The sequence below is a fragment of the Apis florea genome, unplaced genomic scaffold (assembly GCF_048593485.1).
Source record: "Apis florea isolate Af1SG1 unplaced genomic scaffold, ASM4859348v1 contig_2350_pilon, whole genome shotgun sequence".
Lineage (NCBI taxonomy): Eukaryota > Metazoa > Arthropoda > Insecta > Hymenoptera > Apidae > Apis > Apis florea.
Window position 1 is genome coordinate 1,236,982 of NW_028256565.1, and position 12,906 is coordinate 1,249,887.

At 28.9% G+C, this 12,906-nt stretch overlaps 2 protein-coding genes and 1 long non-coding RNA gene across 4 annotated transcripts; all 3 read left to right on the plus strand.

Moving 5' to 3' along the window:
- The first annotated feature begins 117 nt into the window (after nucleotides 1-117).
- LOC105736257 (caspase-7-like) lies at nucleotides 118-2,993 on the plus strand. Its single transcript, XM_086904966.1, has 6 exons — nucleotides 118-270; nucleotides 1,263-1,360; nucleotides 1,465-1,697; nucleotides 2,052-2,233; nucleotides 2,305-2,545; nucleotides 2,643-2,993. Exons 1-6 carry the CDS (start codon nucleotides 136-138, stop codon nucleotides 2,864-2,866), a joined length of 1,113 nt encoding a protein of 370 aa, XP_086761092.1. The 5' UTR covers nucleotides 118-135; the 3' UTR covers nucleotides 2,867-2,993.
- A 1,973-nt stretch (nucleotides 2,994-4,966) lies between these two features.
- LOC105736258 (uncharacterized) lies at nucleotides 4,967-7,319 on the plus strand. 2 transcript variants are annotated; one of them, XR_015291056.1, is made up of 4 exons: nucleotides 4,968-5,114; nucleotides 5,451-5,671; nucleotides 6,797-6,847; nucleotides 6,959-7,319. It is a non-coding gene; the product is annotated as an uncharacterized LOC105736258 (long non-coding RNA). The 2 variants fall into 2 exon arrangements; XR_015291055.1 differs by lacking the exon at nucleotides 5,451-5,671 and having other exon boundaries at nucleotides 4,967-5,114; nucleotides 6,959-7,225.
- A 127-nt stretch (nucleotides 7,320-7,446) lies between these two features.
- LOC147658089 (caspase-7-like) lies at nucleotides 7,447-8,398 on the plus strand. The gene is made up of 4 exons (XM_086904967.1): nucleotides 7,447-7,457; nucleotides 7,523-7,684; nucleotides 7,815-7,945; nucleotides 8,044-8,398. Exons 1-4 carry the CDS (start codon nucleotides 7,447-7,449, stop codon nucleotides 8,253-8,255), a joined length of 516 nt encoding a protein of 171 aa, XP_086761093.1. The 3' UTR covers nucleotides 8,256-8,398.
- Nucleotides 8,399-12,906: the final 4,508 nt, after the last annotated feature.

Below are 12,906 nucleotides of genomic sequence, written 5' to 3' on the forward strand. Positions count from 1 at the left end.
ATATTAATCTTACATTGAGCATTTACTTTGTCGATAAGTTGAAATTAAAAATCTGGATAATATAATGATAATAAACTATCAATTCCTTCAGTCATATGAAAGACAAATATAGATCAACACGCCCAGAATTTGATCATGTTCATAATTCTGCTCTACCTTATCATTCGTTCCATTACTTATTTTTCCAATTATTTGTTTGGGAGAATACCTGAAATCGACAATCGACATCAAGATAATCAGTCAAATTCGAACGATAAATCCAATAATGAGGTAAATGTTGCGCCAAGTTGAAGTTTCACACACAAGTTTTCTATCTCGCTTTAGAAGAAATATGTATGGAATCATGCATACTTGGTAAAAGTGATTTGTGTTTATTAATGTTTAAACAGACGTTATTGTCGTTTCGATCATTTGTTCGATGTGCATTTTTTTTTTTTTTTTTTTTCGTTTAAAAAACAATGTTCAAAATTACCATATAACGATACAAACGAGGAGAAACGGCCATATCGATCGAGATATGGCGGAACTGGTGTTTCTAAATAATTTATATTTTTTCAAATAACTCGTTTTACGTTGAAGCTTTCTCTTTATTTTGTTTTATAAATTTTTCATTGAGATTTATATATTTATAAAATGTTAGGAGTACAAACATATATTTATGTGCATTTTCTAAATCTAAAATTGATTATTAGCGATCAAATTTAATTAATCAAAATAGCTATTTCTGAGGTGCGAAATGATTTAAAATCAATTAATGAGAGTATTTAAAAATTAATATTAATATGCAGTTAATTATTTAAAGTTTGTAAATTCTTCTGTTTGTAAGAGTACAAACTGATAATTGTGAAATACATAAATCCTATTATTTTCTTATTTGTTTTTTATTGGATCAGAAATGAATTATTCTTAATTATTTTTATCAAAATGTTAGATAAGAAAGAAAACAAATAATAAGTGAACATTAATAATTTTAATCAAAAATAATATAGATTTATTAAACGAAACTTATCATTATTCAGATATACATATTATTGATATACATATATATTGACTTAATACCTAATATTGATACGCGATTATTATCTATCTTATCTTAGCTAAGAACACAATTGCATTTTGAGTCCAATGTGGATTAAGTTTGATGTTATATGTTAAAATTTCAGAAATCAAAAATTTAAATCAACCATTGATAATTGAGGTGTTAGAATTTAAAGTGTATTCTTCGATGATAAATTTTATATGTTTTTAATTATTTATTTTAGAGTTTTAGCGAGTCGGCGAAACAAAACCATTTTGGAGAAAGTTCCACGATGGATTATACTGAGATGATGAAAGAATCGTCCTCGAGTGAACAGGAAAAGTAATTGAATTTAAATCTAAATTTCTTCTTTTTCCCCTTTTTTCTTCGTTTACACAGAATATTATATATCGATTAATATTACAAAAGGTTGATATGCATTACAGAATCGACGTTAAATTGATTATCCCGAAAGATTGCCCTGTCTACTCAATGAAGCGGAAAAACCGCGGAAAATGTGTGGTATTCAGCCACAAGAAATTCCCAGATATAAATTTATATCGAAACGAGACGGTTTATGATGAGAATGCGATAAGAGAAACCTTTTCAGCTCTTGGTTTCGAAGTTGTGATTCATAAGGATTTGTACTTCATTGATATTATACATATAATTGATAAATGTATGTAATTAATAATTCTGTTAGCAGAATTTTCGATATTTATACGCTCGAATTTTCATTGCGAATATTGTGAAAGTCGAATAACTGTAAGAAGATTGAAACTGAAACTGGATACATCTTTGGAATGGTAGAATCAAAATTTAATCTTTACGCGGCTTGATCAAAATTTGGAATTTCTTTTATATTTCGTCGAACATGAGAAGGAAGAAGGGGGGGGGGGGAGGGAGAATTTGAATAGAAACGAGTTTATACCATGAATTTCAAGTGATCATTGTCAAAATAAAAATAAAATAAGATTCTATTCTCATGATAGATGGATTAATAATAATAGGATTAATATCTGTCATTTTTCAGTAAAAGATGAAGATCACAGTGATTCTGATTGCATTTGCTTCTTTGTGTTAACACACGGCGACAGTAAAGGTGCAATATATGCTTCCGATGGGTCTTTTTATTCAATTAACATAATCTGGCAATTATTCACTGCGGATAGTTGCCCATCATTGGCCGGCAAACCAAAACTATTTTTCGTACAGGTAAATATTGCATAATCCTGTGAATGATTTTATTGCTGTATATATTTACTTATATATTTATGATATAATAGTGTATAATTATTTACAAATTTTTATGCATTTTCTTACAAGAACCGATATTATTTGTTTATCTTTATCAGGCTTGCAAAGGTTCCGAAGGCGATGAAGGTATTGAAGGTACTTATCTTCATCAGGATTGCCAAAGTTTCAAAGATGATAAAGGTACTGAAGATACTTATACAGATTCAAATGAACCAAGCTTCATAATTCCTACGAGAGCAGATTTTTTATACTGTTTCAGTACTTCGGAAGGTATTTGCTTTTATTTTTTCTTCTTAGCTATAAGCTAAGAAAAAATTTTTTTTATCCAGAACGAATTTTTCCATAAAAATATTTGTTCCGTTCACAGGTTATTATGCATTTCGTGAAAATAATGGCTCGTGGTATATTCAAACTTTATGCAGAGTTATTAATGAGTATTGGCAGCATTGTGATATGATAAAAATGTTAACGATAACATCACGGATAGTTGCCACGGAATATTTATCTCAACACAATAACTCGAGTAAAAACGAAAAGAAGCAAATGCCTTTTTTTGTCTCAACATTAATTAGAAATCTATATTTTACTTAGAAATCCGTGGAATAATAACGTAATCTGTTTCTAACGAATTTTTAAGAATTTTTTAAGAAAACGAAACACTGTAACTATGAAAAAAAAAAAAAAAAAAAGAAATGAAAGTAAATACACTGATATTTTTTTATATACATATTGATTATTTCAAATGAATTTCAATATAAGATAATATACAATATACATAAATATCGTATGCAACTATGCAACATTTTTATCATCATTTAAAAAAAAAATTTTAATTATGCAAATTGAAATTATGTAATTAATTATCTAACAGAAACTTACCTCAAATTATACCAAATTCCACAATATTATGATGTTAGGTTAAGAGTTATAGGAGTTATATGATTATACAATATTTCATTTAAAATCATAGATAAATCATTCAACTTGCTGTATTTATCCATAATTCACAGAATCAAAACACTCTTCTATAAAATTTCGAGTTAAAAAGGTTGAATGTGTTTTTATATGCATAATTGCTGTTTTAATTATTTTCACATGTATAAGAAAGTCCGAGAAAGTATTGATGATACTTGAATCAATTTGAATTTGAGAATATTAAATTATCCAATCGAATCACTGACAAATATTTATCTTTATTTCACTAAATATTTTTCATTTTTATGAAAAGAGAAATAATAATCGATCTGGATATCACTTATTAATAATATGAATCAATATCATATATCCATAAAAAATGCATATCGCGATTTCTTTTTTTATGTATATTTGAATGAATATTTCAAATTCACTGATTTTTTTTTTCTTCACACTTTTATTTCTAATATACGTTACATGAATGTTATGAACGAACTGAATCCAGAACAAAGCAACACTATCTTACCAACGGAAAAGACTGCTGAACTAGGCTTTCGTATTCTTATACTTAAAACATACAACATTACATTCGATGTCAAATATCACTATCTCATTTTTTCTTTCTCTCAACTTTCTTTTTCTAACGTCCAGCGTTAGCACGCTATTTCAGTAACACATTGTCGCGTCATGGAGTTAGTTCAGAAAATGATTCATATTTGAATATTTGTTTTAAATATTATCAAAGTTTTAATTAAATAATTTTCAAATAAAATTAAAATGTACAACAAAATAAATAACAATCGAAATAATTTTCTTCAAAGAAATTAATGTGAATAGTGGATAAAAAGAAATCTAATATGCAATAGTAATGTGAAAAAGAAAAATGCAATGCTTATATGATTTTTTAGTGGATATAAGACAGTGGCATTAGTATTATATTAAAATATAGATATTGAATTTCAACTTTCTTGTTTAGTAATCTCATATTCTAATAAAAAATATTGAATTTAATATTAAATTCTAAAATATTGAAATAGAGACAAAGATTTTTCAATCGATGCTTCATTTGGTCTATGAATTTCAAATTGATTCGAGTGTAATTAGTGACTTTCTTGTACATATGAGGATAAACAAGTTTATGTGTAAAAAGTACATTCAATCTTTCTAACCTGTAATCTTATGCGTTTTGATTTGCTTTTATGGATTTCGGTAAGTAAGGCAGATTGAGCGCCATACAACGATTCAACTATGAGTTTAAATAATTTGTTTGTACTATAAAATAAGTTATCTACGGATTTATAAAAAGTGGTGTATATGTTAATATTCTGAAATTTACTAAAACTTATTATAAGTTTTCGTTGAATAAATTAAGTTTCATAATACGAACATTATATTACATTACACTGAAATTCATTTGAATTAATCAATTGTATATAAAAAAGTATCGATATATTTATTTTCATCGAGGGCCTCCGCTACGGAGGAGACATTGCAATACGGTACTGCCGCGCACCCAGCTGAACGTTTTCGCTCATTTGCCGTCTCGCTCTATCTAATATAAACTTAAAATACTTATAACTTCTTAATCTTTTTCGAACATATGTATATATGAACTTTTTTTATGTCTAGAATTCACCTTCCAAATATGTCTCACATTTTTATAAACACACGTATATATAATTCGCATATATAAATTACACATGTATATCTTATATAATTATATATATCAAAATATTACTTATCCGATGATGATAAATTTCCACGGTTGTATAAATATACAGTATATAAGATTACATGTTCATAATTCTGTTTTACCTGAATTTCTGATGTTTCATCTATTTTTCCAATTATTTGTTGTGGGACAATGAGTAAATTTGATCATCAAGATAACCAGCCAATTTCGAATGATGAATTCAATAAGAAGGTAAATGTTGCAATCAATTTATACAAATTTTTTATTTCTCTAAAGTACATATGAAATCGTGCATATTTGGAAAAAGTAATCTCTGCATTGTTGAAGCAAACATTCTTATTATATTGTCGATCACTTGTTCCATGTGCATTTTTTTTTTTTTTTCGTTTAATGAAAAACGGTCTTCGAAATCGTTATCACATGATTATGATAATGATAAATCAGGAAAAATATCCAATAATTTGTAGTGTAGCCAAGGACAAGCTATTTTTTAAGTAATTTATATATAATTTTTTAAATAATTTCGACATAATTTTTATTCTAAAAGTTTTTATATTATTTTTTCAGAATGGGAATACATGTACACGTGAAATGTTATTCATAATATAATTATTGTGTGAGGATATCAATCAAGTCTAATCAATTAAAATGGCAGCTTGCTGCAGTGCAGAAAGATTTAGAATCAATTAAGTTAATAACATCTTGTTTTACAACATGTTGAAATAATCTTATATTTTGTCGAATAATCCAAAAATTACGTATAATCAATATGTAATCGATAATCAAAGGTATAACATTAATTTGGAAGAGAAGAATCTAATAAAAATTTAGTTCGAATATATTTTTATCGGAATATTAGAATGTTATAAATTCAATAATAAAGTACTAAAATATATATGTATGTATATCGTTTCGTATTATCGCTTAGATTTTGTTATTATTGATTATTTTTCTGCAATTTTAAAGTGAATCACGTTTCCTTTGTGAAAATTCTCGAATAATTATTATTGTCAAGATAAGTAAACGAATTGAAGATACGGAAACGGAGAGAAACCACATTGATTGAATTTGAAAATGAATGTAATTTCATTGAAATCGAAAATGAAAAATTATTTGAACGTAATGAAAGGTATACAACTTTCAAAAAACGAAGTTGCAGGGAAAAATAAAGAAATATTTACATAATTTGTTTCTAAAACTAGAGATTTAAATTTATTGAAATATCTTCTGTTTGTAAGATTACGAACTAATAATTGCGAAATACATAAATCCTGTTATTTTTGTTATTTGTTCTTTATTGGATCAGAAGTGAATTATTCTTTATTATTCTTATCAAAATATTAGATGTGAGAGAATATAAATTGATAATAGTGAAGTAAACATTAACTTTTAATCAAGGATAATCAAATATAATATATTTTATCTATTAAATGATGAAGCTTATCATTATTGACATATATATATATATTGTTAATATTTAAGATAATCGACTTAAGATAGTTAATAAAAAAATGAACTTAACGATTAATTTTCCTTATTGATAATCTTTATAACTTCGAAAGGAAAAACAATATCATTTTGAATAATTTTTTCTTTCACATATAAAGCTGTCAATTTTAGTTTTTGACTTATTCACAAAACGCTATTGTATTGCTACTGTATCATATTGTCTATATTAATTTCCAATTATCATTTATCCTATCTTAGGATAGGTTAGAAACTTAATTTTATTATTTCAGTATGTTCGTTTGTTCAGTGTGAATAATCGTGTTAAAAATTTTAAATCAAAATGTAGATCACCCATCGATAATTGAAGTAAAAATTTAAGATATATTTTTTAATGTAAATTTTATATGTTTTATTGATTTAACTAATGTTAAAAAATTATTGAAATAAAATTTACGTTGTTTTAGCGAATCGACGAAACCAAATTCTGAAGAAAGTTCCTTGAATAAACAGAAAAGGTAATTGAGTCTAAATTTAAATTTCTTCTTTTTTTTTCTTTTTTCTGCGTTTATTGTATCACAGAATATTGTATATCGATTAATATTACAAAACGTTGATTTACATTACAGAACGGACGTTGAATCCCTTACGTCGATAGATAGTCCTGTCTACATGATGACACACAAAAAGCGCAGCAAATGTGTGGTATTCGTTCACGAAAAGTTGGAACAAAAATTATGCGATCCAATAAAATGGAACCGTGATGAAGCTATGATAAGCAAAACCTTTTCAGCTCTTTGGTTTCGAAATTGTGATTCATAAGGATTTGTACTTCATTGATATTATACATATAATTGATAAATGTATGTAATTAATAATTCTGTTAGCAGAATTTTCGATATTTATACGCTCGAATTTTCATTGCGAATATTGTGAAAGTCGAATAACTGTAAGAAGATTGAAACTGAAACTGGATACATCTTTGGAATGGTAGAATCAAAATTTAATCTTTACGCGACTTGACCAAAATTTGGAATTTCTTTTATATTTCGTCGAACATGAGAAGGAAGAAGGAGGGGGGGGGGAGGGAGAATTTGAATAGAAACGAGTTTATATCATGAATTTCAAGTGATCATTGTCAATAAAAATAAAATAAGATTCTATTCTCATGATAGATGGATTAATAATAATAGGATTAATATCTGTCATTTTTCAGTAAAATATGAAGATCACAGTGATTCTGATTGCATTTGCATCTTAATTTTAACTTATGGTAAGAAAAATGGTTGGATATATAGTTTCGATGGATTCACTGCGGATAATTGGCCGGTAAACCAAAACTATTTTTCGTACAGGTAAGTGTACAATCCTGTGAATAATTTTATTGCTGTACATATTTACTTATATATTTATGATATAATAGTGTATAATTATTTACAAATTGTTTTGCATTTTCTTATGAGAATCTATCATATTATTTCTTAGCTTTATCAGCCTCATAATCATTGTGAAAATAAAATTACAAATAGTAATATATAGTCATACAGATTCAGATAAAATAACCTACAAGATTCCTACGAATGCAGATTTTTTATACTGTTACAGTACTAAGAAAGGTATTTGCTTTTATTTTTTTTTTCTTAGTTATAAGCAGGAAAAAATTTTTTTTATCCAGAACGAATTTTTCTAATAAAGATATTTGTTTCGTTTACAGATTATAATTCAATTTGTGAAAAAGATGGTTCATTTTATATTCAAACTTTATGCAAAGTTATTAACGAACATTGGAAGAATTGTAATATCATAGAAATGTTAACAATGACATCATCGTTAATTGTTAAAGCAGAAAGTGAAAAAAAAGAAGATATGCCTATTTTTTGCTCAACATTGATTAGAGATCTATATTTTAGTTCGAATTATGAATAGTAATGATCTATTTCTAATGAATTATTTATTGAACAAAATCAGTCATTATTATTTTATTATTATAACCACTGGAAAAAAAATCGTTACGAATATAGCAAGAATAAATTATTATCTCTTAAGGTTTAATTGAAATTGTCACCTTAGATCCTTGGGAAGGATAAAACTTGATGAATAAATAAGAAAAAAAAAAAGTAATTGATATGATGTATAATAGTAATAGATATAATAGTAATAGTAATAGTATGAAATAGTAATAGATGTGATGTATAAAATGTATAGATTGTCTGCTATTCATGCAAATGATTTGAATATGCATTAACAAATGATATTGAGCAAGTAATATAAAATATTGAATAAATTTTATTCTTGGATATCTTCTTTGTAATAAACGCGCAAATATGCATGAATAACTTAATCATTTCGTGTAGTTACAATTTTAATTAGTTAATTTTTTCTTATTAAGTCATCAACTTATTTAAAAGAGAATTAATTGTTTCCATGAATGAAGTTTGTCATAAAAATTTTACCTCAAAAAATGAGTAATACTTACTATTCTATTCAAGAAATTGATAGAATTATGTCAAAATTATAGCAAATAGATGGTATCTTCTTCAAAATAATCTTGTTTTGAACTCGTATATACTCGTCCAGTGGCATTTTCATTGCTCAAAACAGTGTTGGAAATCTTCTTGTGAAACTTTGTTCAGGATCGTCGTTTTATAATTTCAATGTCTTTTAGATATCATAACATTATTTTATATTGTGCAAGTGAGTTGCAGTTTGATGTTTTCTAATCATGAAACATGTCTTATAGAAATATATGAAAAATTTGTTATTTTAACAAAAATTACCTAGAATTTGGAGAGTGCACAGAAATTTCCGTTTATCACGTTCACAAAGTTATTCTTATAATACGAATGATTCTCGTAGGTGAATCTGATTTAAATTTCTTAAAATTAATTCGATAAGTGCGCAATGTAATTGCTATAATTAAAATGTAATTCTTATTCGAAATGTGTTTAGCAAAAAAAAAAAAAAAAATATTATTAATATCAAAAGTATAATAATCAATAAACTTTTTATAAAAATTTTCTGAATTAATAGTTTTTTGTTGAATACTTTTTAATTAATTAATTATTTTTTTACTATACTATATATTTTGTTTTTTATATTCATGATTTTCAAAATATCTTCTTATACATTTTACAATGCTAGTAATAAGTCGAAGCTTCGAGAGATGGCGTTGATCGAAAATCTTCAATCGCAGTCTAACTTATCAAATGAATTTCTGATTGTCGGTTTATTATTCAAATTTAACAATCAAAGCATAAAAAATAGTAAGTAAAGTACATACATATATTTTATATACATTTTATATTTATATATATAAAGTATCTTATAAATATTTTTATACATCTTATATCGACAGTTATTTGTATGTTTCTATATCAAGTATTATCATATTTTATACATTAACAATTTTTACTGCAAAATTATATTTTTTATTTCAAAATTTTGATTTTCTACAATAGAAAATAATCCGAAAAGATACGTTGGACACGAATTTTTTGGAATTTTAATAAAGATTCTGTATTAATTCTAAACTAAAAAAAAATGATCTGAGAAAAACTAAGGAATTATGAAGATGCACACAAGGAAACGGAATACATTGGATAATGTATTTCGTGCGACATTCACACGTCCCATTAAATCAACCGTTCACCAGTATGTTCGCAGTTCCGCTTGACAAACATATCCCCACAGACATTATCCCCAGTATGGCTAATAAACCGCGTCACGATATTATCCATGTATCCGATCTGGGATACATTAATCATCTCGGTGTTGTTTCATAACCAAGAAATCGCCGTTATCGCGTGAATTAATACTGATTGACGTGGTCAATCTGTTATTTCTGATCTTTTTAATAAAATTAAAGCAATTGACTCGAAACTTTTTACATATACGTAATATAATACGAATACGTTCATATACAGCGTAATATAAATACACATACAATATTTCTACTTCGATAAAAATGTCGACTCGAAATTCTAAATCTTCTATGATAAATCAATTTTCCAGGTTAAGGGGAAGAAAAAAAAGCTCTGTACGGAATAACCGACGCAATTACAAGCAGAAGGTCGAGTAGCGATTTACAATCTTCCGACCACACTTTTGTCTCCGCTCGATGATGATCGTGAGAGAATATTTCAATCAACAACTTCCTCTGACGCGAATCGAGTCGACGAAAATGCTCGAAACAACACGCGTGCGTCCATAATGGACAAACGGGGGACGATGACCAGGCTTATAGTCGATGCCAGTGGAGCACTTTCGGCGTCGACGGGCATTCGTTGGCTTTGGGACGGACCAGTGGCGGAGTGGAGCGGAACAGGAAGGGGAGACATGGTTCTGGTACGGTGGAGCGAACGTAAGAGTCCAGGAGTTTGCGCGAACAGATCAATACTTCCCCCGCGCGTGGATATCCTCCTCTCTCTCTCTGTCTCTCTCCATCCACTCTTCTCGTAAAAATCTCCTCGTTGATCTATCCTATCCTCTTTCATCTTCCTCTTACTTATTTTCTCATTCTTCTCGCTTTCTCCATTTTTCTATTTTTTCTCATGTTCGAGATCTGAATAAATAAAGTTTGGCAAATTCATTGCCATCAGGAAATGTGTTTATGTCTTTATCTTGTCGCTTTTTCTGGAATAATTTTAATTCCTCGCTCTTAATCATCAAGGACGAGCCTTGATCTTCTAGCGTTATCATTATCATCTTTCACTGCCTATATTTATCTTCGAAGAGTCCTCGTCCTCCTTTCTTATTTTTTCTAATTCGTTCGTTGTTATCTAATTTTATTTCGATTGTCTCGACCGATTTCCGTTATAACAACATTAACGAAACGTAAACAAAACAATTTAACCTTTTACAATCTTTGACGAATTCTACGCTCTTCAACTTTATGCACTGTCTATTAAAGCGTTTAACCGACCACGACAAATAACCTCACGTTTTAGTTTTATCCCGATTTTCATCTCATCATCAACTCAACGTATAACTTTCTTCATCCATTTCCCTCTCTATTCCCCTCTCCCCACATCTGTTTATTCTGTTCTTCAGACTCCATCCCGAGTTTCTACCCTTTCTTCCAACAGTGGAGTTCTACTTCTAGGCAGGATTATATACCCGCTTTCATCTTTCCACCCGCGTTCATCGACGCACGTTTTCCCCGCGACGTACGACCCTCTTCTCTATTTGTATCGTAACCTCCTCCCTTCCCTCCCTACCGACCTTTTTATCTTTCTCCTATACGCTTCGCCCCTCCTTTTCTACGCTACGCCTCCCTTAGCGAGCTTTTAGTTTAGCGTCACCGTTTCCGCGTTACAACTCGTGTCGAAACTATACTTCGATACTTGTATTTACTCACAACGACGAACCACTCAATTTTGATTCTTTGCTCGTTATCGAGCATAAATAGAAGTTATGCTGTTAAATAAAGAATACGTTATAGGAATGTAACTATTTAGTCTCTTCGAGATTAAGAAAATATATAATTCCTATTTATATTTCAATTTTTCGAAAAAAATGAACAATCGTCTCTAATTTTGTTTCTTCGTTCGTTAGACAGCTTCCATTCTTGGCTAGAGTTCCTGGGTCGATGTTTCGTAGTTCTCTTTCTGTTTCTACATGGAAATATAAATGTAGACGTGTGCGTGATATTTCCGTCCTCGTTTATGGAGAATTGTGCGCATATATATACGCATATATATCGTCTCTGTCACGCAGTTCTCTCGGTTCGTTCATTCAACAACGCGCAACAATTTTCATCATTTTTAGATCCTCTTCCTCGTTTTCACCTTCGTCGCATCTCTGCGTTGTTTGAACGCAGATTTCACCTCTCTGCTACTGTTTCCCTTGATCTCTTCCTTTGTGTTCCGCTATTCCTCCGCGTTTGTTCTTCCATCCACGACGTGTATGCGCATGCGTACGTACGTGTATGTCCGTGTTTTCGGCGGATATATAGATGCATCCTGCCTAATGTTTCATTCGCTTTTTTTCTTGGATTTTCCATTTTCTATTCCCGTTGCGGCATTCTCCTGTAATCTTTCGTGTTCTTTGTTTCGTTTTAGGGAAAAGTACAATGTGTGAGAGATCGTTTTAAAAGCATTCCTACTGAAAAGTATTCTTTCAATATATATATATTTTAACGATAAATATAATCTTGTTTATCCGAAACAAATGAAAAGAATTTTTAATTCTGCGAAATTTTTTAAAAATATTTGTTTTTAAAAATATAATCAACAAAGTATTAATCTCCAATTAGCGCTAATTGTCAATTTCGAATGAACTCGTAACTGTTTGAGTTTACGTCGCTCCTTTACTTGCCGATATTTGCGCTGCCATTTTAAGCAGCAAAACTATTTTCCGCTTGTGTACCGTTGTCCGTTTCCATCAGCTGTCTATATTTTTCATTTATCCTTTCCTTGCTCAACTGCTATTCCTTTTCTGCGTTTCTCTCGACTGTCTAACACGTCATAGGATTTCTGTCAGGTTTTCTATCTACTGTGTCGTATTTCCTTCCTTTTTTTACCCGCGATATCTTTCTATTCCTGTCGCAACGGCAACGTTCGTCACGTTTCCCCTCATA